The following is a 26,704-nucleotide window of genomic DNA, read 5'->3' as shown; positions in this document are numbered from 1 at the left end:
ACGGTATCTCCCTCTCTCTCTTACTCCCTCCCTTCCCTCAATATGGTTTCAAGCGACCTACAGGCGCACCCTCAATACCCTATTCAACGAAGATTGGACGGCTCTCTCTTTTAAAGGTAGCTTCAGCCAGCTCAATGACGCATCCCCAACACATTCATAGAAATATAGATTTGTAACGGATTTAAGAAGTTGAGAATGTAAGGTGGAATTCCAGAAAATGCGTTCCGTCAAGGCGGAACTTTGTCAAAAAAAAAAAAAATACGCGATTCTACAACGAACAAAGTCCTCACCAACACGCGACCCTTCAGAAGTACTGCCCGGATACTCTCACGAGACTCAAAATTGGATAGCACTCTTTCTCCTTCTCACAGTGATGCTTCCAGAAATTCCGTTAAGGGGGATTTCCAACACCAGTTAACAAATTATGTAAGATGGGACTCCAAGTTTGTGTTCTGCCAAGGTAGCAACGACTTTGTCAGAAATAGGTACGAAGGATATAGGAACAAAGGACTCGGTGCAGACTACCGAACAAAGTAACAAACACACCTGTACTCTTCAGCGACTCTCACAAGACTCAAAATTGGACGACGGTTCGCATATACGAATGACCGATGAATCGATGTTCGATTCCATTTCTCTCGTTTTTTTCTTCGCCGGAGAATCGATTGTCCTCTCGATATCTCCCGATTCGATACCGAGGTCGATTAGTACAGACGGAGGGCGATGTTCGCCCGATTTTAAATCGAAGATCGTTTTGAATTCACCAAAAGGTGCTGCGGCGGTCGTTTTATCGAACTTGCATTATGTATACATTGGAATAATGGGGAATTTTTATAAAAAAATAATATTTTTCAGATATGATGAACACTAAAATGCGTTCCGGTTATTCACTGCCAATACTTCAAATCTATAGATATGTAACACACAAATTGAAAATTCGCAGTGCTGCCAGTATATATCGGAATACACCCATAGTATTTACCCAAAACTTAAACTGTAAGAAATTGGCCAACCACAATAGATCATTCTTCTCACGCTCGATTGCGATTGGTCGCAATTTTTCTTACGATTTCAAGATTACTGCACCAATTGTAGATCCAGCTTAAACCACTTCATAAACTTGTGACGTCAAATCGGTCACATTGTCAGTAAAAACGGGAAATAATTTGTGCGTTTATTACCGCGCGAAAAAAGTATGAATTCCTGCATTACATTGTATTCGAAGAATTCATAAATTGAAAAAATTCATATGATCCTCTGACATTGATTGTGTTTAGAACTGAAAAGACGTCAACATGAAATGTGTTATACTCGGGGGAAATGTCAAAAGTATGTCGGTTCTTTTTTAATTTAGGTTATATCGCCCGGTATTGCAAAATTATGCAGTGCGAGGAACATTGCTATTAATTTAATGTTCCTTCACCGCCTTGTTCTGCAGCAATTTATGTAATATTACTATATAAATTGCTAATAAATAATACACAAAGACATGATACATATGTGCATATTTAATATAAACCATTCTATCGTATACAATCTAATTATATCTTTTCAATACTGTTAATTAATATTCTTTATTTTTCTTAATGCAGTTTTGGCAAAAGCCATACACATGCTGGCAAAAATTGGGGACGAGATGTATGTGAACCCACAGCAAGAATTCATATCTTTTCGTACAGTCAATATGGCCAAGTCAGCATATTCTGACTTTACGTTTCACAAGAATTTCTTTTCTTATTATGCCCTCGGAGATCTTGAGAAAGAAGAAGCACAAAAGTGTAAAATATCTATGAGAGTAGGGTCATTTACCTCTCTTGTATTAGGATAATATCTTTATCATTAGACTTCAGAAGTATATTCCATATTTTACAGAGCGCCATGACTCTCTTCAAATCTGCACATGCAATGGACAAGCATGTGGAGACCTGCCACATTAATCTGGAACCAAATGCTTGTAGTCTAGAATTCATCTTGAAGTACAGGAATGGCATTAACAAGTCCCACTTGTCACCCATCTTGGACGATGAGAAGTTGCAAGTATACTGAAAATATTCTTGTTGCATTCAATTTTGGGTATATATGCTTCATAAATTTAAAAATATTTCTATTCAATACCATTGAATAGCCAACGTAATGTTTGAATTTTTTAAAATAAATTCAATTATATTAATATTACTAAATAATGGAAAATTTGGATTGAATTTAACTATTCATGTTGCCGAGGAAAATTGTTTTATGTACTGAATTTTTGGATACAATGGATCATTTTTTAATAAATTATAAATTGTACAGGCATCGTATACTAAGATTGGCATGAAAAACGAACTGATGTCTCGGGCCCGAACATTAGTGGACGCTCTACAGAATTTTCAGTCGAACCTAATCGAAATAACACTTGAGGTAACGCCACAGAAACTGTTGCTCAGGAATTACGTGGATGATACCTCAGGTAAATCGAGTGAGCGATTTCTGATAAAATCCTTGATAAACACAAGATTACGTTACTTTTATTGGTATATTATTCTATGTTCAGGTCTGCAGAACACTACACGTACACAGTTGGTCCTGAGTGTCGGTGAGTTCGACCGCTACATAGTAGAGAATGAGACGGTTGTCACGTTCTGTCTGAAAGAATTTCGAGCTTTTCTTACCTTCAGTGAAAGCGTAGGTGCTTCAGTTAGTGCACATTTCGAGACTGCGGGGAAGTACGTATTCTTCATTCAAATTCCTTCATTTTATCCTAATTTAATTCTATATGCACCAGGGTTGGTTAAATTAACTTCTTTGGTGTTAAATTAAAAGTTAGTAGTGGCCTATGTAATTATCTTCTAACTTAAGTTAATTTGTCTAACCCTGATATGCACGTATGTGAAAAATATATCACAATTATTTTTTAACATACCATAGAGTATTTATTTTTTATTGTTCTGGATTTGTACTTCTATTTATACTTTAATCCTTATTATATTTTATCCTTTATTTTATTTTAATTAAATTTTGTCTTATTTCAATTTATTTTAATCTATTTTTTATTTTTATTTTAATAAAAATCCTTCATGTTATATGCATAATATTTTCTAGACCAGTGCTGTTCGCTCTGAAGAATCATAGCTTGGAGGTGAACCTATTGTTATCGACTTTGAGCCCGGATTGCGACAGTCAATCAGACATCTCAGTTATCAGCAGGCACGTGCAATCTTTTCGCAAGAAGTCAACCTCGAGATGTAAGTCGTCTTCTAGAGGGAACGTCAAATCTGCGGGTAGAACGAAGAAGTCTGCTGCCAACCTGACAATCAATAATACATCCAAGAAGCGGGTCACGGAAGAGATTAATCAGAGGAATAAGACACCTGATCGAGCTGAGAAGGACGTTGCGGCGATATCGAAAACGGGAGATCCCGCGACGAACAACGTAAGGGAGAGGAGTCAAGCCGAACCGGAGCAGAGTCATTTATTCGCCATCAGTCCTGCCAGCACGACGTCGTCGACGACTCGCAGAAGAATCCCGGAGAGCCACAGGAAATTGGTGAATTCGGTATTCTCCAGCATCACGAAACGGAAGTCGACGAGTGACAACGAGAACTTTTCCATAAAAGAAGGACAGGCCAAGGAGTTCATAGATCCGAACGAAAGCATACCACGCTCACCGCCGCGTCAACCGATAACTAAGAGAGCTAGAGTAGTGTTTCAGAAGTGCTTCCAAAATACATTCGATCCACGAATGCTGCCCGGTCATGACACAATCCTGGTGGAGGACTCCGACGAGAACAACAGCGACTGAATCTGTCGTGAAAAACCATAGTGCGAATTCTTAGGCCTTTTTTTTGTCTTTTTTTGTCAACCGTGTTGAGTGTAAATCAAAGAAACGCGAGATCGATATCGCGCAGGCGTAATATTTCGAGAGCAGATCGAAAGGGAAGTTAACGGGACCCGTTTTACTCGAAAACGGATAGTGCTCTTTGTGAAGACCAATATACGTTAATTTATACACAGAGAGCGTATTATATATATATATATTGTGGAAATATTTCACTGAAATGTTATTAAATCCTTTCTACAGATCTTTGTCGCGGAGAACTTTCCTATACACATTTTTTTTTTATATCGATATGCGCCATCGTGTTATATTTAACCAAGTTAACCGATTAATTAGTTATTTTAATTTAGTTTAAAAGTGCACATATATAAATCTGAGCACGCCTCCTTTTGCCATTTTTAATGTTTTTTAATGGGTATATTTGTCTCATTACGTCTAACAAATTTGAATTTTGGTTCTTGGTTTCAAAATTTTCGCCATAAACGTGCCACTGACAGGCCGAGGTAGTAGTACGACTCAACGAGAAGTCAGGCGGATCTTAATTTTTTTCAAGTAGCATCATGCGTAATGAACTTCCCCATCTTTCATGGTGGTCTATGACCGCGGCGTGGCTTATTTACCGTTCATTCTCGTCGTCATTAATTATTCACATTGGTGTCACGATATAAAGTTAACACGAACGTTTAACGTTGGAGAGTAAGGCGTCGTCGAATTATGACCACGGTTGTGTTAAAATACGAAGTATTTGCCACGCGTTTGAAATATTAACCTACAAAGGTATCGACAGCAATGTGGGATGACTCGAGCTCTGAGATTTGGCGTAAAATTAATGAAGATTTCTGGCGTCGAATTGAAAAGTAACGTCGCGACCTTATTCTTCCTTCTCGTCCTTCTGGATTGATGAGTGTAAGATCGATCGACTTTTCGGTGGCGTGCATCAACGCCGTCTGAGGTCGTGACCATGGCGAATCCTGACAGAAAATCCAACGAACCGTACCGCGAACTGGAAGAATCGCACGGTGCCGAGCTGAACGTTTGTGCTCAGAGCACGTCGAGCTGTCCAACGAGTCTCGAAAATGGCACCGAACGATCCATGGAACTTTCTTCCGTCGTGGTCATACCTGACGGTACGTTACAATTATATTTTGTATGTGTGTGTATGTGTGTGTGTGTACAAGTTATATTTGTAGAAATTACAATATATCACACTGTCTAATCATCTTCCATTTTCCAACTGTACAGAAGGGTTCACCTAACTCTAACGCTCTAAGGAAGAACCATATTCTGTGTAAATACCTAACGTCGCATGGTAACATAACACCGTGGGAGCTGGGTCTTACTAATGGCTATCTTAAGTTGGGCTGATAACATCACATAGGACATTACGCAAAATGTCTCCAATAACAGTACCTGTTAGAAATGCATGCGCACGAGGAGACAGGTCTGTACATCAATTTTACTGATTTTATCCAGCAATATGATTCTTTAGTCACGTGACATTTTCAATTCAAATGTCAAATAAAAATCAGTAATGCTGTTCGGCTCTGTATAATAAGTAATTTGTGAATACTACGACTTGAAATAACGAAGTCCCGTTGAAATTTCACCGACAGATACGTTTACTGTGGTGCAAGCTATCAATGCACTGGGCTTCGGTAAATTCCAAGTCAAGCTGTCTCTGTTCACGGGTCTGTGTTGGATGGTGGACAGTATGGAGATCACCATACTGAGCATCCTGAGTCCATCCCTGCACTGCGACTGGGGCATTTCCAGATACCAACAAGCACTGACAACAACGGTAACTTTGTTTCATTCGAGATGATTACTAAGGGTCAAGGCACAGACAAAAATGTAAGCGGTAAAACTTAAGCAGTAAGAGATGTTCTTACGGTCGAAGAATAATCGACTGTGATTGGTCAATTTGCTTATTTATGTCTTACTGCTTACGTTTTTCTGTGTACCATAGCTCTAACAGAACGATTATAATTGGAAGTCGTACTTTCAGGTAGTCTTTCTTGGCATGATGTTAAGTTCCACGTTCTGGAACAACTTGAGCGAGAGATACGGTCGCAAGCAAGCCTTGACTTTGTGCGCGGTGCTGCTGTCTTACTACGCCTTTCTCAGCTCATTCGCACCGAACTTCCTCTGGATCCTGTTGCTTCGGGGAGTTGTAGGCTTTGCTATTGGTTGTGTACCGCAATCGTAAGTATTTGGTAAGTTTCTTAAGGACGCGCCGTTTCCCCGCCCTGCGATACATCGTTATCATCGACGCATTCCCTTCTCCACAGAGTGACATTGTACGCCGAGTTCCTCCCAGCGAAGCAGAGAGCAAGATGCGTTATTTTACTGGATGTAAGTTGACACAGGTATTTCAAGGTTGAATCACACGCACGCGCCGAGTGTGCACAACGCAGTTACAATAAAAAGCGTGTATGTTGATATAGTGTTTCTGGGCGCTCGGAGCTTGTTTCGAGGTCGCGATCGCCCTGATCGTCATGCCCAATTTCGGCTGGAGATGGCTTCTCATACTGTCATCCATTCCGCTCTTCGTATTCGCCGTGATAACACCGGTTTGTAACACGTACATTTACCTTCAATATGTATGTCATTCATCGATGAATGAATGAGTTGAAAAATTATCGACCACTGGATATATATTTGCAGTGGCTCCCAGAGTCTACAGTGTTTGACATGGCAACTGGCAGAATAGATCGCGCGATCTCTACATTGGAACGCGTAGCTAGGGAAAATAAGAAATCATTGCCTCTGGGGAGACTAGTTATGGATCGCTTTTACCAAGGCCACCACGGACGATTCAGAGATGTTCTGAGCAAAGAGATGTGCAAAACGTCCGCTTTACTCTGGCTTGTTTGGTAAACACTATTTCTATCCAAGAACCTCGCCCGTTTGGATCCCCTTTGGAGCCTAGTAATGACTCGCATATTGAGTGATGCCCTCTTCGGAGTCACGAAAATCGGGAAGAGGGACAATTTCTTATAATTAGAGTTCGTACCGTACAAGCGTGTATCTCAAATATACTTGTTTCTCCCTCTATCTCTCGTCTAATTTTCCAGGATGACCACAGCCTTTTGTTACTACGGAGTAGTGTTGATGACCACCGAGCTCTTTCACACATCCTCGGAGCAATGCGGCTCCCTGGACGCGAGCAGGGAGGAGGAGGACACGTGCCAATTCGACTGCCGACTACGGCGCGGCGATTACATCGATCTGCTTTGGACCACGCTGGCGGAATTCCCCGGCATTTTCTCCACCGTCTACGCGATCGAGAAGATCGGCAGGCGGAAGACGATGGCCTGCCAGTTGGTGATGTTCGCTATGGTGGTCTGCTTTTTGGGCAGGACCTGCTTATTGAGCAGAGCGGCCTTGACCATCGCCATTTTCCTGGCCAGAGGCTTGATCGCCGGGGTGTTTCAAGCCGCGTACGTGTACACGCCCGAGGTGTACCCCACGCATTTGCGCAGCATAGGTGTAAGTGCGTGCAGCGCCATGGCGCGAATCGGCGCGATGGTCACGCCGTACATAGCGCAGGTGTTTCTGCAATGGTCCATCACGGGGGCGATGGCGATCTACGCGACCACAGCGTTGTGCGCGGCGATCGCCACACTCGCGCTCCCTGTGGAGACCAAGAGTCAGCAATCAAACGATACGAGTCAAGAGAATAGGTAGATGTACTTCTGTTGAAATATTTTAGCAGGCGCTTCGCAACCTTGAAGTTACTTTTAAGCAGGGTTGAGTAATAATTAGTTCAAATTCAAGTCAAGAAGTTAATAAAAGAAAAGTTTTCGGGCACTTGCTGAAATTGTGTAATCAAAGAGAAAATAACGTACTGATCGCCCGTCATTTTGCACAGAGCAATTGTTACAGCGCGTGTCTCGTGATCTAAATTTGATTTGGGCCTTGTTTTAAGACAATTTTATGCTAATAACCTTTCTTTAGATGCTACTCTTATAATTACTTGCAATTTGAAATGTAAAAATTGGTTTGAGATTGTAAATATTAGTAAATTCTGATTTTTGTAACCACAGTATTCACCAATGAATAGAAAACAATATATTAGAACAATATATTGAAACTACTGGAGATACAGTTAGTAGAGGTGTTTGAGGTGTAAATATTTTTCTATGTTATTGATGGTTTGACGAAGGTAGAAAATAAATATTGTTGCATCTGGAGGATAGTATACATAATTAACTATGCGCGCTAAACTTTGAGTGTGGAGAGTGATGTCCGGAAACTTTTGGCAGACAATATATGTACATAGTTTTGCATAATATCATTTAACTTTAACAAGTTAATTAGCTTTTAATTAAGTTAATCTTTGTTTATACTAATTTTTAATTTAACCAATTTAATTTTATTAACTTTTAACTTAGGTAAAAATAAATATTAACTTTCTCAATCCTGCTTTTAAGTATAATATTATATTACAATACATAACGTGTTGTTACGTAAGCAGGTACTTAATCAACTTTGCTTTTGACTTTATTGAGAATTGATGTTACATGTGTATTTACACATACACATGTATAATTTTATAAATAGGTTATTATAATATATATTTTTAAGCTGCGTTTGTTTGCAATTTACTTATATGAGCGTATTCTCTGTTACGAGTCGTGAACGCACGCGCATACATATACAATACAGTACATATTTTATCTATTTATTGTAATCTTTAGTGTTAAGATGATATTGTTTTTGTCACAAGAGCAATTTTATGATTAGATAGGAAACTAATCGCACATTACAGAATATACATACAATGCACAAAGACTGATACGTAATTGTCAAGAAAAGTGCCAATGTAAGTGTTAATCGTAAACGCGCATCACTGTCAGTTTTACATTAAGAACGACGAGTGTTTAATTTAGATCATATTTGGTATAATAAAATCACTAAAATTATATTTAAAATGTACTTTTGTATCTTCGAGGCTTGTCCGAATACCTTCCTGAGTAACCACGTGGTCCTTTTAGTAACTGTGCCAGTATTGTGTGCACATGTGTGCGTCGTTTCATGTGGTAGAAACGTAGGAGATAAATCAGCGTCTCTCGCGTTGCTCTCGCGATCACCACAAATATTTGATAAATATAAGGAATTAAAAACGGTTGGTGTTAGTGTCAAGTTACAGGACTGCTGAAGTAGAAACACTCGGTGTAAATTTTCCAGAATGGTGAGTATTAATCAAAGAAATCGGAGCTTTATTGCGATCTAAGATTCTTCAATAGAGGTTAGACACGCATGACTCCTTATATGGTAACATAGCTAGGCTGCAAGATGCAAATCTTAATTAGATTTTCGAACACATTTCATAATATATCCAGAGCGTTTCGATCAAGTCGATTTTTCGCTTTCAGCAAGATCCGAATGAGGATACCGAATGGAACGACATTCTCAGAAGGAAAGGTATCATACCTGAGAAGGAGAAGGAGAAAGAGGTTACCGAAGATCAAATAGTAAATCTCCTTGAGAGTACTATAGATGAAAAAACAGGACGTGGTAATTGCACATATTGGCTTTCAATTGCGTTGCTCTTTCCATGGATTTGGAGTAGTTAATGACTTATTGTACATCTGATTAGCTCCGAACAACTTAGAAGAAAAGTCCTTGGACGAATTGGATGAGCTAGAAGATGAAGAGGACGAACGAGTGCTCGAGGAGTATCGACAAAAGAGGATAGCAGAATTGAGGGAGTTAGCGAACAGATCTAAATATGGGGAGGTACGGGAGATATCGGCGGAAGATTACGTTCGAGAGGTCAACAAAGCCGGGGAGGATATCTGGGTTGTTCTACATCTTTACAAATCTGGGTACAATAATAATGCAATTGAATTTTCACAACACATCCTATAGTGTACCTCAATTCTTATCTGAAAACTCATTTATTTCCAGTATTCCGCTCTGCACTCTAATCAATCAGCATCTCACCAGTCTAGCCAGGAAGTTTCCTACTACAAAGTTTTTGAAGAGCATCTCCACCACTTGTATTCCCAACTGGCCAGACAGTAATCTTCCTACGATATTCATCTACTGCAATGGAAACATGGTGAAACAACTCATTGGGCCACTCGAGTTGCATGGCATGAATTTGACTGTTGAAGGTAACATACTTGGCTTTAAACTATGATTCTTTCGTAAGGCATAAAGCAAAAAATATACATTGTATTATTTTGTCATGCAGAATTGGAGTGGATGTTGGGGCAGGCGGAGGCGGTACCGACGAAGATCAAGGAAGATCCTCGGCCCGTGGTGAGGGACGTTTTAACTTCAATGCTGAAGAACCAAGACGAGGAAGACTGGTGATCTTACTTGTGTTAGATAATTACAGTCACGCGAGCGAACGAATGTAACAAGTATTACGAGATCAGCGTGCGAGGAGAAAGAAGATTTTACACTTAATTTATTTTATACACTTATTGTCGCACAAGCGGAAGTCAACCAATTTGTAGATGTATCGCTTTCAAAATTTATGTACACATACTGTTTATTCCAATAAATATATTTTACTACCGTGTTACTCGTCGCTCATGTCACGATTATATATTCATGTTTATGTGCGTTACAAATCTTTGTGCGGACAAAATGTGTATCAGAAAATAGCTGCGCAACGATACGTTTAACGACGACGAAATATTTGTTATAAATTATAGAATAGCCGGCACCGACGAGGTAATACTAAATACCGTTAGCCCCAGGTAAATATCCGTGCCCCGGGGATCCTGAGGAACCCGGAGGTAATTTATAATTACCGCGATGTTATATCGATATGTATATCGAGACCGACAATGAAGTATATTAACTATTCTTAAAAACTGCACTTTTGCACGTATCATCTGAGCTTGTTTGACACAAATTTACCGACGAACTTATCGACTGGAGGTTAAACAGCGAAATCTTCCTGCAGGCTAAAATCCCGTAATGATCTTCGATCATCTCGTCGGTGTCACAAATTGCAAAATAACGCCCGATCCATTATCATGATTTAAATCTAATCGACGATCGACTCAACGGAATTGACAAATCGCATTGATCAATCCAGCTAATTCATGCAATGCGATTAGTTGGCAATACCGTTTCAAAAAGGTTGACACTTATGAGCCACACTTCAGACGGGGTACCGAATTCCATCGAGCGCCGCTGGGCTTTCCGGATCGTTTTTTGTTTCACGTGTATAGAGACCTCTGTAAGCTCAGCGGACTCCTATTGTGTAGCGCACGAAAAGGACGTAGCGCGTTAAGTTCGACCGGCTTCTTTTGCATAATCAGCCAGCACTCAGCGAGCAGTCAGCGTGTATACACCATGCGCAGTGTTTAATAAGCAAAAGGGCCGCACACCGATAGACCGTCGATGTTTATGATCCCGACACCCGTAAGAATCTTTCTCCTGTTTATCGCTCTTTCAAGGACTTCTCAGGTTTCTTTTTCTGCTTAACGGTAAGAGACTCTTCCATGCCTCTCTGTGAGTCTCGGCCGGCAGACTAGCTCACTCGCTCGCTTCTTTTAGTTGACCGCAAGCGATCAACGAATCCGCATTGTCGGGTCGACGGTGGTCTCCATGATCGTCATTGAATCGTTCGCCGGGTCTGCGTGAAAGCACGACGCGACGAGCGAACATAGAGCTGCAATGTGAGTTGGATAACCAACGTGAAGACACTTTTAAACGGCAATTGTCAATCTGCAGGAAATCTGGAAAAAAAATTTCGCTCACCGATTGCGTAACTTTTCCCCAACGTGCGGGAACGTGAAAAGTGAAAGTTCCAAATGTTCTCAAACCCGAACATTTACTGACTGCATTGAGAAAAAAGACAAAGGTTGAGTAATTCGTGAAAATAATCGCTTTAAATTTCGGGATCTAACAATAAAGACCAATAATCAGTGATCTCGTTGTTGTGAACATTTAATGCATACTTGGTGATGCCATTGCAACTGCACGACATGTTTAAAAGATGCTTTAATTTTAAAACATGCTATAGTTTAGAAAAATACTCATTTATCGTACCATCATTTTGATCAAAGTATTGACTTGTTACTACAATAATAATTTTCTAATTCGAGAACATTTATATAGAATTTTTACTTCGCACATCTTAGGGAAGAGTTACGTGACCGATGCCTGATCTTACGAGATCTTACCGAGAATCAAGAACGACACCTGTGCATACTATTCGTCCCGAGTTTAACAGGAATTTATTTCGCTGACCCGTTGGACACGATCAGGTGCGCTCATGGTTATCCTGCCGCATACTTGCAGACTCACGATGCGTGTGAGTTAGCATAACATAGGAGTTAAAGCTCACGTTGAATTAATTGTGTAAACGATAAGGCACGCTCCTCTCGGGGATGTTTGGCTGGCTGGTGTGCACGGTGTGTGAACATTCCGCGGTGTCTGCGGACTCTGATGAACGACAGCTGTGTGTACTTGACACTTTGGCTGCATTCGGCTAGCGCACTATCAGCGCTATTGCCCATTCTACCTTTTCCCTTGCTAGACGTTAAAACAAGGATAGAATGCGCTGATAGCGCGCATACCTAAACGTAGCCTTTGATTGTTGTTACATGTGTGACGGAACACGACGTTTCTGTTTTATTTGTTGCCTCTTCAATCAAGCGAATCAGTTCACGTCAACTTGAAGCAGTGTGTAATACGTATATACGCCGCATAGTTCGCGAATTTATGTTTAGGTCACTGCGTTGACGTTGCTCCGAAATATTTTGACGTGAAAACGTATGGATGTATACAGGGAAAAATCCATAAACATATACACGGTGATTCATATAAAGTGACCGATTTAATTATTAGCATTTTTTGTTTTGAAAATATAAAAATTTTCTATCAGCAAAATTTGGAGACATATAAAAGTAATTTTTATACCGATACTCGTTCAATACAAAGGGGAAGCATCATATAGTGGGAACGATTATTCGATGGGTGGAGACGTCGAGAATATTACAGGCTCAATTTCCTTTTTTTTTTCATGAAATTCGATATTTTTCATTTCATAGGATGATAGCTCTTTTTAAAAGACAAGTTCAGTGAGATAAATAACATAGCATTTCATTAAAAACATGAAGTTGATCTTGAAGTGTCCTTCAACGCCTTCCATCAGATAATCGTTTCCATTACATGATGATCCTTTGTATTGAATATATCGGTACAAACTATAGTTTCATATAACAAATTTCGCTAATAATTATATAAACCGGGGTCACTTCATACAAGTCACCCTGTATAGGGAGCCCTACTTACAGTGGGAAAGCGTTTGCAGCGATGGTATTAATATTTTATTGCTTTGTTTATTGCCTAAAGGTACCACGCTGAAACCGAGAATATGGGGAAAAAATCGCGAATTACGGCCGGAGGAAGTACGGAAAGTGGTAACGTGTATCTGTTTCGTAACATGGGATCCTTCGAGATTTTCACAGACGATGCGAGTCAAGCTGTACTATGCAATACGCAACCCACGCGAAACCTGCCGAATATTCTGAGGAGCAGCAACGCGAGAGCGTACAAAAATGACAAAACATTCATGTTGGACCAAGAAGACATCGCTTTCGTGTCTATCGCGGAAAGTGCAAACACATTTTTCGACTTAAACATCGGCGTCGACTCGGAAAAGGACAGCAAATATAATAATAAGATCGGGTCGCCGAAATCGCAGCATCAAAGGAAGCAGGTGCACCATCCTCTGGACACGCGATACGATGTGCCGGATTGGTGTAATAACAACAACAACAACAAAAATAATAAAGACAATTATGTGTTGCAAACGGTAGACGAGTTGGGGACAATATACGTTACATTAAGTCACGAGGAAGAAAATAGCCCGACGAAGAAGATGAACGTCGCGCACAATAGCGAAGAGCACAGATATTTGTTTAAAAAACCCAAAGGATCAGCGACTCGCAAGTCCAGCGACAGGAAGGCAGCCAAGCTGCCGGGTTTCCGCGCTACCGTTGCTGCGGATGCAAATACGACGGACAAAGCAGCCGCGTCAAGTGACACGAAGAAAAGTTTCCTCGGCGACGACGTGCTTCCCGGCGTCATCGAAACCAAGTCGAGCGAGGGGTCCGATATCTTCCACCGCAACGGTGATATTCGCAATCTCGACGGGAAGTACAATGCGAATTATAGCCATGTTACTTCCGGCAAGTCGACGGAGTGCGATGCGACGCAGCAGGTCGCGTCTGAGAAAGACCCGTTGAGCTACGAGTTCTCATCAAGGGAGGACGTAGCTTCGGAAGAAGATTTGATCAACAAGAACAGGTCGAATTTCTTATTCGCGTCCGAGGTGCTGTGCACCTGTACGTGTGAAAATTGCACGTTCTCCAGCGAGAAAGACTTCGTACTGTACGAAGACTCGGTGCCGAATTACGCGAACAGCGACGCGGAGAGCGAACATCTCACGCCCTGCTCGTACGATTTCTACACCAACGATTATTATCACGTGTTAGGCGACGTGGACGACTTCGACAAGACGATTTTTTGCTACAAAGAGCCCGAGGATACGAACGTCACGAAGTGGAGCGCGTGCGATGGCAACAGCGTCGGTAACGGCGGTGTGGAAAAATCGATCGAGAGTAACGCCAACGAACCGACATCCGTGAAGCAACGTGAATCGAAGGATTCACAGGCACCTCGTGCCGATAGAACGCAAAAGCTCCGCGTGGAATCGTGTTCCGCAGAACTCGTCGTGCACTCGGATGAGCGGGGAAGATCGACGGGACCTTCGAAATCTACTGTGGAAAACGCAGAAAATCACGACGATACGGACGACTACGTTCGTTTCAAAAGGGACTCGGTTTCAGCGAAGAAAAGCAAAGCGATATCTCCAAATCAAGCTACCACCTCGACCAATGTTGCCGTTCTCGATCCTACTGTCAAAAATCAGACGCGTAGGACCAAGAAAGGTAAGTTGGAAGGAAGCTGTAACGAATTGTCAGTTCTTAGTTTTCACGCATATTTGAATCGCTCTTATTTACGACAAATGTATGTGATGAGTAATTTTCTCCCTCAGATATATGTGTCATCCAGTGTACACGGTGTGAAAGAGTGTTCAGCGAGAAGAAATTTCGGAAACATTTCACCTACTGCAGCTTCTACAAGGAGAACTTCAAGTGCCACATCTGCGGCAAAGTATACAGGTAAGAATATCGGTGATCAAGCGTGGGCTTCTGCTTTCTGTTGATGGGGCGTATAATTATGCTGAACGGTTTCACACAGGTATAAATCGTCATTGGTGCATCATCTGAAAACCGCGCATCATATGTCGTACGGCCCCTATGAGCAGTATTACGTGTGTAGCAGGTGTGGCAAACTGTACGTTAGATTTCGCGCTTTCCAAAGGCACATGCTTATTCATAACATTAATAAGAGTACGACCGAGCATGACAGCTTGTTCCTAACTTAAAATCTTCGGGGTCTGTTTTCGCAATTATTATATTGCGAAAATCCTACTTCAGGTCATCGTGAAGGCACTGCAGTATTAATTGTTTAAGTGATCTGATCATTACCATTAAGTTAAGACTTAAGTAGTTATGTATTGCGACCTATTTTATATTTTATTGTAGTTAGTATTTTATATCTTGATTCTCAACTTTTTTTATACTCTGTTATCATTTTTTTTTATCGTTTAGAGATCTTCCTTTTTTTTATATATTTTTTTGATTTATAGTTTATTACAGTGACATATTTTTTGTACATCACATATTCTTTGCCGGATTACATACAAGATTTGATAACATATTTTTTTTTTTTTGGGAAAGGGGGCTGAGTTAACATATGTTAATGTTGGAAAGTAAATTATTGTGAAACGAGGAAGTGAAGAATTTTTTCGTTCAAGGAGAATTAACTTGAAATTCCTCAAAGGATATGTGACTGGAGGGAGAGAGAGAGGGAAAAAGAATATAATAAGCATATATATAATTTTTATTAAAGACTTATATGTTTTATTACTTTCCTTTTCTTTTTATTATTGCGAACTGAAAACAACCAGTTTATTACGCCAATACTGGAAAAATATGAATGAATAACTTTTTTATGTTTCGACGATATTACCGATTTAAAAAAACATTATCTTTAGAAGATCTATAATTTTGTAATAATTTTCTTCGCAACCTCTGGTTTTTACATGAAATAATACTTTGCGAATACTAGTCGTCACGCGTCGATAAAAGTCGTTTACTTAATTGCCATAAGAACTGACAAGTACGAGAGCGATGTCATCATAATCTGAGTGCATGTCGAAGAGAGTATTAATTAACACTAATATAATAGTTGAAAGGAGTTTAAAAAATTAATTTCTGCACTGAAGAGAAAACTTACTGTTTTGTAGTAAGAGAGGGTCATCGTAGCGAATCTCCCAGCGGTAATTTTGCAGGGTCTCCTTGAACACGCTATTAACAATATAATAGGTCGGGCGTAATTCCGCGGGAAATTGATCCATTCTAAATTATACGCCGTTCTTCCAATATTTTCGCTCTTCGCCAGTCACCATGCACGAGAGAATTACGTTAGTTGGTTATTAAATTACAGAAGAAGATGAAAGAATTTTGTCAGAACACTTCAAGTGTCTCAAAGTAAATCGCGCGAGTTCGAGTGACTCGCTATAATTATAATAATCTAGATATTCTTTTTCTCTTTCCCTCTCCCTCCCTTAATAAAATCTACAAGTTCTGAGATTCTCATGTCATTATTATTATTTTTTTCTTTATACACGCGGTGTATAGGTGTAGTTTATCATATTGTTATCTTAGAACTCTGTAAGACGAAGCGAAAGAGGAAAAGTTACAATTGCGATAACGTATTTGTATATTACCTTCTCGATAATACAATCCCCAATATAGCAGTATATGAAGATGTAGAACGTAAATGTTATACCATATATGATGAACGCGATGAAACCGGTGACATTGCTGACACGAGCAAACTGAAACGAGAAATTTTCTTTCTCAGACGGGTTAATGATACTATCCGTGTATGATAATTATATCATTTTGTGAAAAATATAAGAATGTAATATATTGTATTTAAGACTTCACATTACAGATCAAAGTTCAGCGGCACGCTCGCCTCGGGGATCAGACTGGATCTACTGTAGACGTAGTAAACTTTTAGCTTTTTTTTTCTCTCCATGTGTCGGCGGGGAGAAAGAAGTAATTCCACATGTCATGTAATATGGAAAGCGGAAAAATATCTTTTTTCCGCTTCCCATATTACGAAGAAAAGGGAGAGTAAGAAATATTCCAATTTAGCGTGACGTAATTGTTGAATGGTCCTAAGACTTTAACGCGATTCAGGAACAATACATTACAATATACGCTTATTTAGCCCTGTTGTATACTTATAAGCATTATTCCCGCTACCAGAACGATTTGGAAGCCTTGAAATGCCAGGATAACAGTGGTCGCCAATAATTGACACAGGATAAAGTTGTTGAAGGATTTCTCTACGACATCCATGTAACTGAAAAACACCGTCGATAAGAATTCTCATTAACCTCGGGGAAAGAAAAAACTCGGACCCGACGCGGACGAATTTCGCCCGTCGGAGACGCGTACTTGATGATATGCACGTGTCGCTTCACGATGCACGACAGGCAGGCGCAGGTGTGGGAACGCGCGTCCTTGCGATCGTGTTCGACGGCGTCATAGTGTCGCTCCAACGTTGCGGCCAACACCTCCAACTGCCCGCACGCGTGGAACACGATGACGCAAACAAAGCAGTCCACAGAGAAGATCACCATGCCGCCGATAACGCCCGTGATCGATTGCACGACGTAGATCATCTCGTACACGTACGGCTGCTCCAGAGAAAAGGGGAAGTACGCGTCCACGGGCAGCCTCCTGCCGGTCGCGTTGCCAGGATAGCTGTTCAGCCACGTGTTCCCGAATGGCGTTATTACGTACACTGGAAGTGAGGTATCGCTCGTGTCATTATTACGAATTTATTTGCGAATTAATCGGTAGTGATTTTTTTTTTAACACGTTGACAGTCGCGTTGATTTCCTTTGATTATACGGAAGCTCAACTGCCCAGGTAGCAGAAATTTCTAAAGAACTTCTTGAAAAACATCTTGAAGACGTTTAAAAGACGTCTACTACTTGTTCGGAGTCTCTTAAGTGCTTTGGAGACTTTCAAAGTGTTTTCTTTCAGAAGTTTCGGCAACCTGAGTGACGATTGGATTGTCAAAGATACATAAATATATAATGTAATTCGAGGATAACGCATAAATCTTTCATTTTGATACGTATTTGATACGTTTCGTACGATCTCCACTTGAGTGTATAATATATTTAATATATTTTATAATATAATAACGAATAACGTAATATATTAATAACAACAAAAAATACCCCGATCCACAGATTTATGCGAGAGCGCCCGAGTTCGAGAACACGCCTTGCGATTCTCCTCACCTGCGATCGTCAGTATCATCCACACGATGCAGACCACATTGATCCGCCTGCCCCTCTTGGCGTAATGGAACATAGTACGGCGGTTTCGCACCGACAAATGCCGATAGTTGGCCCAGTCGTGGCTCATGCTGCTCAAGACGACCCGTAAGTTTTGGGCCTTTATCTTCATGACGAGGAAACGCACGAACATCGGTAACGACGGGAGCGTCATGTTGACCTGATTCATTATCGCCACCCAATCCGTTATCATAAATAGGCACGTAACCACGGGCAACATGACAACAATCATCAGCCCGAGGATCACGCTGCACTTGAGGTAGGAGAGACGCGCGTCCAACGGCCACAGGCCCAACAGCCGCATGCTCCAGCGATTAACCGCGACCGCGTAATTGAAACTGCCCGCTTCCTCGCCGCCCGCCGACGCGCCGGATTCTACCCCGTCGACGAATTTTTCCGTCGCCGATAATTTCGCACGAGCCATCTTCTCGAACGAGCCCAATGATATCGGGATCGCGAGCTGCCACGGATTTTTTCGACCGGCGATTTTTTTTTCTTTCCTTTTTCTTTAACAGTGACGTTAATTTTTTAAGCGATACTCGTTTCAAGTTACGCGAACATGTGTCCGTTAACGTGCTTTTAATCGACGCGCCTTCGAGTACTTTATACCCCGATATCCTCCGGCTGATCAGTTTCGACTGACGCTAGGGTAACGTCGCAAGTTGCGACATCATTCTTCGCTTACTCGAGATACAATTGTTTCTATGAATCAGTCCCCCCCTCCCCACCCCCTGCCCCGATATAGTTAATCGATCTCCTAATCGCTCGGCAAATTACGAGTTTATTACCCCGTCCGTCATTTATTTAATTGCGGTCCGCGTTAATTTCGGATTAATGACGGTTTCGTAAAACACGGTTACGTCTGTTGACAAGGCTAATTACTAATAATTACGCGGACGTGACTGGAAAATTGATTTCCGCAACGAATCGTTGTTTCAAGTACCTCCGAATAAAATCGACCGTCGCCTGCTACGTATTGAACTGTCATTGTTAATTTCATTTTTAAATTTCACATTATCATAATTATAAACTTGTTATGAGAGAGCTGGTACAGACGCGTTTGAGCATTTCTTCCTTAAATTTTGATTAAAATTGCGCAAATATAATTTACATGATTTCCTTTCAAATATGATTTATACTAAAATTCTCGTACACCTAATAGCCTCCTCGAACAAAATTTAAATAATTTTGCAGGAGCACACAAATCATATTGTCACATCCTCCGTGGATTAACCAATTCGCCAGTTTGAACAAATTCCAAGAGCTATTTTGAAGGATTTTCCGGAAGGACACGGAGAGACCGGGTCGGGAATACACACCGCGAGGTGCAGAGGGAAAGGGCTTCACTTCCGGTGTTCCGGCTCCAGACTTCGCGATTCCGATCACGAGGTAGCGCCGCGAAATATCGCCCGTACGTCGCTATTTACACGTTCGGTTCTCGGCCGTAAATTGTAACGGGGATTCGCCCGTCACGTAGCCCGTCGAATTTACTGACGATCGTGCAGCGACGGGTAAAAGGGGGCGGCTTCGCCTTTTTAACGACGTACGATATTGCCGGGCCGAGTCGCCTCCGGTGCGTTGTAACGCAGTATCGACCGCGCTCGGCTCATCTCGCGAGATGCCGCGTATCAACGCGGCGTAATCTTCGCGGCCTCGATCGGCATTGTACCTGGCAGGCAGGCCGGCGCGGCAAACTGTCTCGATAAATTTTAATTAAGTGGAATTTTAAGCGAGTACGCCGATATACGTCTTTTCCCCTTCTCTCTCTCTCTCTTTTTCGCTGTCTTTACCGGCGCGCGCAACCCAGAAGAATTTCAATTCAAAGACGGTGAAACAGAGTTGCTCGCTTTCGCACAGGAGACATATTTAAATTTAATTTGCGATAATATACGCTGTGGTGCGATTTTTCAGTTATCCCTTTTTTCCCATTATCACAGTACACCCTTTCCGGGTAACACCAATTAACAGTAACATAATTTCAATGTTATATTCAACAATGTAACTGTTACATAACACGCACGTTATATTACATTTACATTGTTGAGTGGAAAACATTGTAACGTTGATGTTATGTTACGGTTAAGTTGGTGTTCACTGAGACGGATATATAACTGGAAAAATATCGGCACGCGATTTTGTTACAACTTATCGGAGTGACTAATTAGAATCGACGATACAAGAAGGTGCCGCGTGCGACTCGGTGGTCGCGAAGAAAGGAAGCGCTGATAAATTGGTCGAAAGAAACGCTTCCCCGCGGACGGGAAAGCCTCGAGTTTCGCGGAGAATTTGCGGGAGATTCGAAAGAAGGGGGAGAAAATCTATACGTCTTTGGTGTTTCTCGTCGAACATCGATATTAATCCCCGGTATCGGTAAACGAGTATCGACGTGAGAATACGGCTGGGTGGAGGGGAGGGGTAAGAGCGAGGTGCCTATATATATTCCCTAATATATCGTAATATCGTCAAAGAGGTATCAGCCCGGTAGTCCGCCGCGGGATATCTTTATTCCGAGGCCGCGTGCGTGCTACCCCCCGCGGTCCCCCTCGCCTTCCTTCACCGACGGTGAAAAGGGTAGCTCTCGGTGGCGCCGTGTCCGGTCAAAATGGGAACGACACAGCTTGCGCTGGAACCGCGCAGATCCTCCTCAGTAGTTGCCCAGACGCTGTCACGGGCGTAGCTGGATGCTGGACCGTCTCTCTCTCTCGCGCGCGCGCGTGCCGCAGGGAGGCGCTTCCTTTTCTTCTTCCTCTTCCTCCTAATCACGTCCCCTGTCGTCGACGACGTCGCCGCTGTCGTCGTCGTCGTCGGCGATCGCGGCCGTCGCGCTCGTTAACACGGCTCGATCGCCACCTCCGAGAGCGAGGAGAAGACGCCGGGAGAAAAGGGAGGCCGACGACGGACGCGAAGGGTTTCTCCTGCCGGCGTGACAGAGGAGGAGGGGGAGAGAGAGGGTGACAGACAGACAGATAGAGAGAGAGAGAGAGAGAGACAGAGAGAGAGAAAGAGAGAGAGAGAGAGAGAGAAAGTGAGGAACGGACAGGTGGATCGAGACGAGAAGGGGGTAGTCGGAAGGAACGAGAGATATAGCACGAGACAGAGACCGACCGTCGGAGGAGAGGTGTTGCTCAAGTGTATGGTCTGTGTATGGTGCAGTGCGGTGCTGTGCTCGAGAGAGAGAATGGCGTGGACGGATTTCGACGCGTGCATCTCGTCGTGACGTAGAAAGGTAAGAGGCCGAGCGCCGCCTTCATCACTCCTCATCATCATCGCCGAGCTGTGACCCTCTTCTTCGTTTACCGTCTCTGTCTTTCCGTCCCCCATGGAACGCGTCGGGTTCCATGCGGTCCGCGTCAAGTGTCCGGCGCACACGCCGCGAGATCGTCACCCGTCGAGTTTTTCGCCCGGTCATACCCTGATCGTCGCGTGACCGGGCTATCCGTTAATCCGTTAATCCCCGGACTCGATACTCGGAATGGACAGTGACCGTCCATCTAGCCGTCGACCGGCGCGACGCCGCGTCGCGCCGTGCGGTGCATCCTGTCGCGTGTCTGCGTCTGACGCGACGCGTGCTTTTACTACTGTCGGCGCCGTGCGCGCTGGCCTCTGGTTCTACTTGCCAGCGCAGCGCCCACGAGGAAACCTACCACCACCAGGCCTACGCAGATGCCCGAGCCGAGAAATTTAGGCTTTATATTATATCTTGAATTATACGACAGGATGAAAGTTAAATAGGAGACCAACTTAGAATAATAGTTTGCTAAATATCATCGTGCACGAAGTAGGAGTACATGGGAAAAAAATGTTTGGTAGAAATCTACTCATGACAATGGACAGCCGAACGCGTTTCAGTTGAAGATAACGGAATTTCTGGTTATGAGAACTGAATTTTGTTCACGAGAACTAAAATTCCGTTTTTCTTTCGAACAAGGCGCACAGGGTTGTCCATTGTCAGGTAGATTCAACCAAACTTTCTTTCCGTGTAAATAATATCATTAGAATTCGAATTGAAATTAGAATTCTATTTTACTGTCTAGTCAATTTTACTGTCCAACTGTCTGTCTAGTTTTAGCGTCGAAATAGGTTATTTTGAGTGAACACTCATATGAATTTAATAGTCGAAATATCGAGAGCATTTAGGCTCCACAGCCGGATCCACAGCGGGTGTGGTAAGCCTTTAGTCTTTTGCTCTAAGCAATAAAAATATAACGTAATTGATAAAAGGCATTCCTCGTGCTATCGAAAATTGTAGTAATATTCACATTTTTTAGATATTGCGATGTCTAAACGCTGGAAATTACATTACAACTTAGTGAAACAAAAAAGCTTGTTATATTTATCGTAGATCTGGACTTATAGCTTCAAGGTAGTATTAAAACTAAATCTGTAGAACAGAAGTTAACAGGTGTATATTGTATAATAGATATAATATTATCATACATAAATACATTTGCCTGTGTGTGTCTAGAATAAGTTTGATTACATTATAAAACATTAGTCCTTGTGCGTGCGATTAATGACAGACAGACTTGACATCTCGCATACGCAATATATTCTTGCCCGTCTCAATTCAATCTATGATCAATTTATTTCATTTATTTCACGATTCGTTCAACGGTTTATTTTAATAATTTCGAAGAAAATAATTCGCGATAGAAGATTGCATAGGTCTCTGGTATATGTTATTCGCTAGATACACATGACTCCGCGGAGCTGATTGAGCCGCGCACGCAATGACGCGGCTAACATTTTTATACTCTCTATCTATTTACCCATCTCCGAGAGTTCCTGAAAGCTGCATGTGTTACGCATACATACACACACATACACACACACAACACTCTTTGCATTCTAAACAAGGTGGGTATACAATAAAAGGAGAACAAAAAATTAAAAGAAGTTCCACCGCTCGTTGGCCGCGTGATAGAAATAAAAGAGAACCGGCGAACAGTTCCGCTAAAATACAAATACCCGGGCTATACGCCTGCTGCTTTCGCCAGTGCGGCCTGAGAAAATGTTTAATTTCACGGATGAAATTTACGACTGGCGCTCACATAAGCCGGTGAATTTCACTTTTACTACACCCCCCTCCCCCTTGTACAATTGTAGGAAAGAAAAAAATCGAAGAGGAAAAAAAGAGAGAGAAACGCGCTTCGTTATCGTATTATTTATGAGGAAGGAACTTATTTATCTTGACGAGGGGTTGTTGGTAGAACCGAGGGGGAGAAAGCAGGAGAGGGTGGAGAGAGCAAGCGAAAAGAGCCGAGACTCAATAAACGGGGAATGCCTCGGTGTATACGTGGCGGATAGTAGGCAAGGATCACACATGACGTCGGTCGATAGTGCTCTCTCTCTCTCTCTCTCTCTCTTTGGAGAAAGTATAATTTCTTTCGCAAATCTCTCTCTCTCTCTCTCTTCTCCGCCGACGCGGCCGGCATGCTGAACATACCGCGCGTTTGATCGCGATCGCGTCGGCTGGAGGCGTATGGATGACGAGAAGGGAAATTGCGTGCGGAAATATTTACGCTCATACGGTATCTTTTCTCTCACAGCCGATGACATTCCCGACAACTTCGCGTATGCTCGTGATGCGCGTTAAAAATTCGCGGCCATCGGCTATTTATTACTTCCGCGGCGTGCTCGTAGCTTCGTCTCCTCGGAGTTTGCCTCCGTCGCTCACGACAGCGGAACGACGGAGGCAAACTCCGCATATCTTGGATCCATTCCCCTCCCATCTTATTCTTGTGGATTTTACAATGTCCGTTGCGTCCCTCGGCTCGACTGTCACGCGTTAACTTTTTCGCTGATCCGCAAGAGAGAGAGAGAGAGAGAGAGAGAGAGAGAGAGAAAGCAGAGTAGAGTAAAATAGGGAGTAGATTTTCTTCCAAATTGTCAATCGTTTTCTAATTTTAGAGACTTGTAGATAGTATTTTCATCAATTTGTAGCTAATATTTAAAAGGATTCCTAAAAAAATAATTTGACGGATCAACTACCTTAAAGATGGAAAATCATGACACTAAAATTTCTTGTTAAGAAAGAAAGAGAGAGAGAGAGAGGCAGCAAATGGAAAATAAATCGCACTCATCGAGATATCGCCGGAAATTGTACTCTCTTCGCTCCGTGCAGCTCGCGCGAATTCTCACTCCGTGTAATAGATTCGCCTCGTTCTCGACGTCGCCTCGGCTCATTAGCCCCGAATCAACCCTCGTTCGCCGAGAAGAAGAAGCAGAATAGACGGAATGGAGGAGAAAAAAATCTCACGATTCGGCTCATACGCATCGCTCATGCTTAATCCTGTTTCCCTTCGAAATACGTACCTTCGCCATTAAGCCTCGAATTAAATTCGGACGAGGAAGACCGAGCGCGCGCGCGCGAATTATGCGAGAAAGAATTTCGCAACCGGAGCGCCCGAGAATAATCAGGGGTAACCCCCGTGTATCTCTGAGTCCTCCGCACCAGTTTTGGTAGTAAAGTTCTTTCTCTTCCTCCCCTTTCTCTCTCTCTCTTTCTCGGCCACCGGATTTATGAATTTGTAATTAACCCGCACTTTGTGCATTCGCGCGCATCCACGCGTGATATCCGCCGCGAAAAGAGCGCGGATTCCGGAGCGGGTAGGTAACGGGGACGGTTTATGGGTAGTCCAGACGGCGCCTCGTCTGTGTGTGCGATGGAAAAATGCGTGTCGAACGACGTCGGTACTTTTCCGAGGCATCGGGACTGCTGGCCATCGCCGGAGAACGTTTCCATTCGCCGGATACACGACGTGGTTAATCCACGTCGCCACTGCCGCCGTCGGCGGCGGCGAAGGGCTGGCGAGAATTCCGGGCTAAACGATACTCGGTCGCATTCGCGGCCGTCCCTAAACCGTCAGCTACATCCCCTCGCTCTCCCGGTCCTGTAACCGCGTTATCGTCGCTCACGGTACCTCGTCAGCGACGTTGATAACGCGTGTCAAGCATACGTTGTTGCGCCCAAAACTGGAATCCCATCAGGCGCGTTCTGCCGGAATTTAAGCCCGCGTTTACCGTATGCCCGCGCGCTGGCGCATGACGCTCGCGCCTCGGCTGCTCCTCATCGTGGGCATACGGTGAATGCTTAATAGAGAGTACGATGAGATACGGTGCGTATGAGAGAGAGAGAGAGAGAGAGAGAGAGAATAGGAATTTTCCCAGATTTTCCCAGATTATATAGCACAGATTCCGACTGGAATATTCAAAAGTTTTTCCAAAACGAGTTATCCCACTACGATATCAATTGGGAACCTCATTATCTCAAACATAGGATGAAACTTCTCTTCCGCTATGCCGATTGGCTGTGTGCCGCAGCTTGTTTTGTGCTGCGACCGCCATCTCTTTTCCCCTCCTTTTCCCCTTCCCCTCCCTCTCGCTCTCTCTCTCTCTCTCTCTCTCTCTCTCTCTCTCGCATAGTGGTTTCAGAATAGATATTTCTTGCATGGAGAGAAGGGTTTTGCTAGAGCGACAAATTTATTTGTTAATATAGCACAAGCAAAAAGATTTGTTACACGGAATATGAAATAATTTTGATGCTGCAGCAAAACGTCATTGCGATAAAATTTAGTTGGCACAACCAAGTTATTTTGCTGTCCATATATCCAGCAAATAACAATGAATATTCTTAACAAATCTTTCTGCTGTCCAAACAAATCTTTTTGCTATTACTATATTAACGAACAATTTCTAATCAGAACCTGCGTAGATTTCCTAACTAGAATCCATAATTATTTTGGCAAAAATCGGACTGGATCCCAATTAGATCCCAAAATAGTTTCTATGAGAAATCGTCTTAATCACTCGTTATTTTTCTCCTGTCATCGGGGCGATCGCGAGATTTATCGACGAAGGTTCGCAGATGGGCTCACGAGATAGTACCCTTCATCAGAGAGAGAGTTCGTGAATCGCGCATTCCCCCTTCTCCTCTCTCTCTCTGTCTCTCTCTCTCTCTCTCTTTCGCTCTCTCTTTCGCCATTCGAGAACTTGTCGAGGGTAAACGATGTGTGTGAATCCGCTCGTGAACGTGCTCCATGATAAGGCACGGTAATGACAGGTAAACGCGCAGCGCAATATAATCGCTTGATAAATTACTGCGGTGTAACCTTAGGCGGGGATCACTTTGACGCAATTGACGAGGGCAGAATTTGTGCTCGTCACTGCGGTATTGCGGTATCGAATAATGAGAGTTTGCGGTCATCGTTTTGATTGTACGATACACATCTACATGCACACACACATACACACACAGAGTCAAGTACACACGTATGCACAGGATATCACGTTAATCGATTTATCCGCCGGAAAAAACATTTTCTAGCGAACATGCTCCGAGCGTACTCTTTCTGTGTAACGCGATAATTGTGCGTGTAACTGTCGTGTCTACCGTT

General features: G+C 42.7%; 6 protein-coding genes across 7 annotated transcripts in view; 5 read left to right on the top strand and 1 right to left on the bottom strand.

The window, feature by feature from the left end:
* The first annotated feature begins 1,147 nt into the window (after positions 1 to 1,147).
* Positions 1,148 to 4,061, top strand: LOC106742918 (cell cycle checkpoint control protein RAD9A). The gene is made up of 6 exons (XM_014616280.1): positions 1,148 to 1,329; positions 1,593 to 1,795; positions 1,873 to 2,037; positions 2,293 to 2,449; positions 2,534 to 2,705; positions 3,082 to 4,061. Exons 1-6 carry the CDS (start codon positions 1,296 to 1,298, stop codon positions 3,779 to 3,781), a joined length of 1,431 nt encoding a protein of 476 aa, XP_014471766.1. The 5' UTR covers positions 1,148 to 1,295; the 3' UTR covers positions 3,782 to 4,061.
* Positions 4,062 to 4,368: 307 nt separating this feature from the next.
* On the top strand, positions 4,369 to 8,162 carry LOC106742916 (synaptic vesicle 2-related protein). 2 transcript variants are annotated; one of them, XM_014616275.1, is made up of 8 exons: positions 4,855 to 4,944; positions 5,060 to 5,258; positions 5,431 to 5,615; positions 5,823 to 6,019; positions 6,106 to 6,169; positions 6,262 to 6,387; positions 6,482 to 6,690; positions 6,892 to 8,162. In XM_014616275.1, the coding sequence occupies exons 2-8, from the start codon at positions 5,237 to 5,239 to the stop codon at positions 7,502 to 7,504; spliced, it is 1,416 nt and encodes a 471-aa protein (XP_014471761.1). In that variant the 5' UTR covers positions 4,855 to 4,944; positions 5,060 to 5,236; the 3' UTR covers positions 7,505 to 8,162. The 2 variants fall into 2 exon arrangements, with proteins under 2 accessions (XP_014471760.1, XP_014471761.1); XM_014616274.1 differs by lacking the exon at positions 5,060 to 5,258 and having other exon boundaries at positions 4,369 to 4,944.
* A 678-nt stretch (positions 8,163 to 8,840) lies between these two features.
* Positions 8,841 to 10,355, top strand: LOC106742919 (viral IAP-associated factor homolog). Its single transcript, XM_014616281.1, has 5 exons — positions 8,841 to 9,011; positions 9,196 to 9,337; positions 9,420 to 9,648; positions 9,731 to 9,939; positions 10,020 to 10,355. The coding sequence occupies exons 1-5, from the start codon at positions 9,009 to 9,011 to the stop codon at positions 10,139 to 10,141; spliced, it is 705 nt and encodes a 234-aa protein (XP_014471767.1). The 5' UTR covers positions 8,841 to 9,008; the 3' UTR covers positions 10,142 to 10,355.
* A 2,486-nt stretch (positions 10,356 to 12,841) lies between these two features.
* On the top strand, positions 12,842 to 15,399 carry LOC106742915. Its single transcript, XM_014616273.1, has 4 exons — positions 12,842 to 12,870; positions 13,145 to 14,745; positions 14,853 to 14,979; positions 15,059 to 15,399. Exons 1-4 carry the CDS (start codon positions 12,842 to 12,844, stop codon positions 15,243 to 15,245), a joined length of 1,944 nt encoding a protein of 647 aa, XP_014471759.1. The 3' UTR covers positions 15,246 to 15,399.
* A 1,761-nt stretch (positions 15,400 to 17,160) lies between these two features.
* LOC106742914 lies at positions 17,161 to 18,732 on the bottom strand. The gene is made up of 3 exons (XM_014616272.1): positions 18,252 to 18,732; positions 17,395 to 17,743; positions 17,161 to 17,299 (listed from the first exon to the last, which is right to left on the bottom strand). The coding sequence occupies exons 1-3, from the start codon at positions 18,730 to 18,732 to the stop codon at positions 17,161 to 17,163; spliced, it is 969 nt and encodes a 322-aa protein (XP_014471758.1).
* A 2,397-nt stretch (positions 18,733 to 21,129) lies between these two features.
* Positions 21,130 to 26,704, top strand: part of LOC106742920 (two pore potassium channel protein sup-9-like) — a 90,589-nt gene continuing 85,014 nt past the window's right edge. Inside the window, exon 1 of the mRNA XM_014616282.1 lies at positions 21,130 to 21,534. The gene's annotated coding sequence lies outside the window, so the exon portion shown is untranslated. The remainder of the gene's footprint in view (positions 21,535 to 26,704) is intronic.

Source organism: Dinoponera quadriceps, unplaced genomic scaffold, assembly GCF_001313825.1.
Source record: "Dinoponera quadriceps isolate SergipeBrazil2010 unplaced genomic scaffold, ASM131382v1 scaffold946, whole genome shotgun sequence".
Lineage (NCBI taxonomy): Eukaryota > Metazoa > Arthropoda > Insecta > Hymenoptera > Formicidae > Dinoponera > Dinoponera quadriceps.
This window is presented reverse-complemented; position numbering and strand designations above follow the sequence as displayed.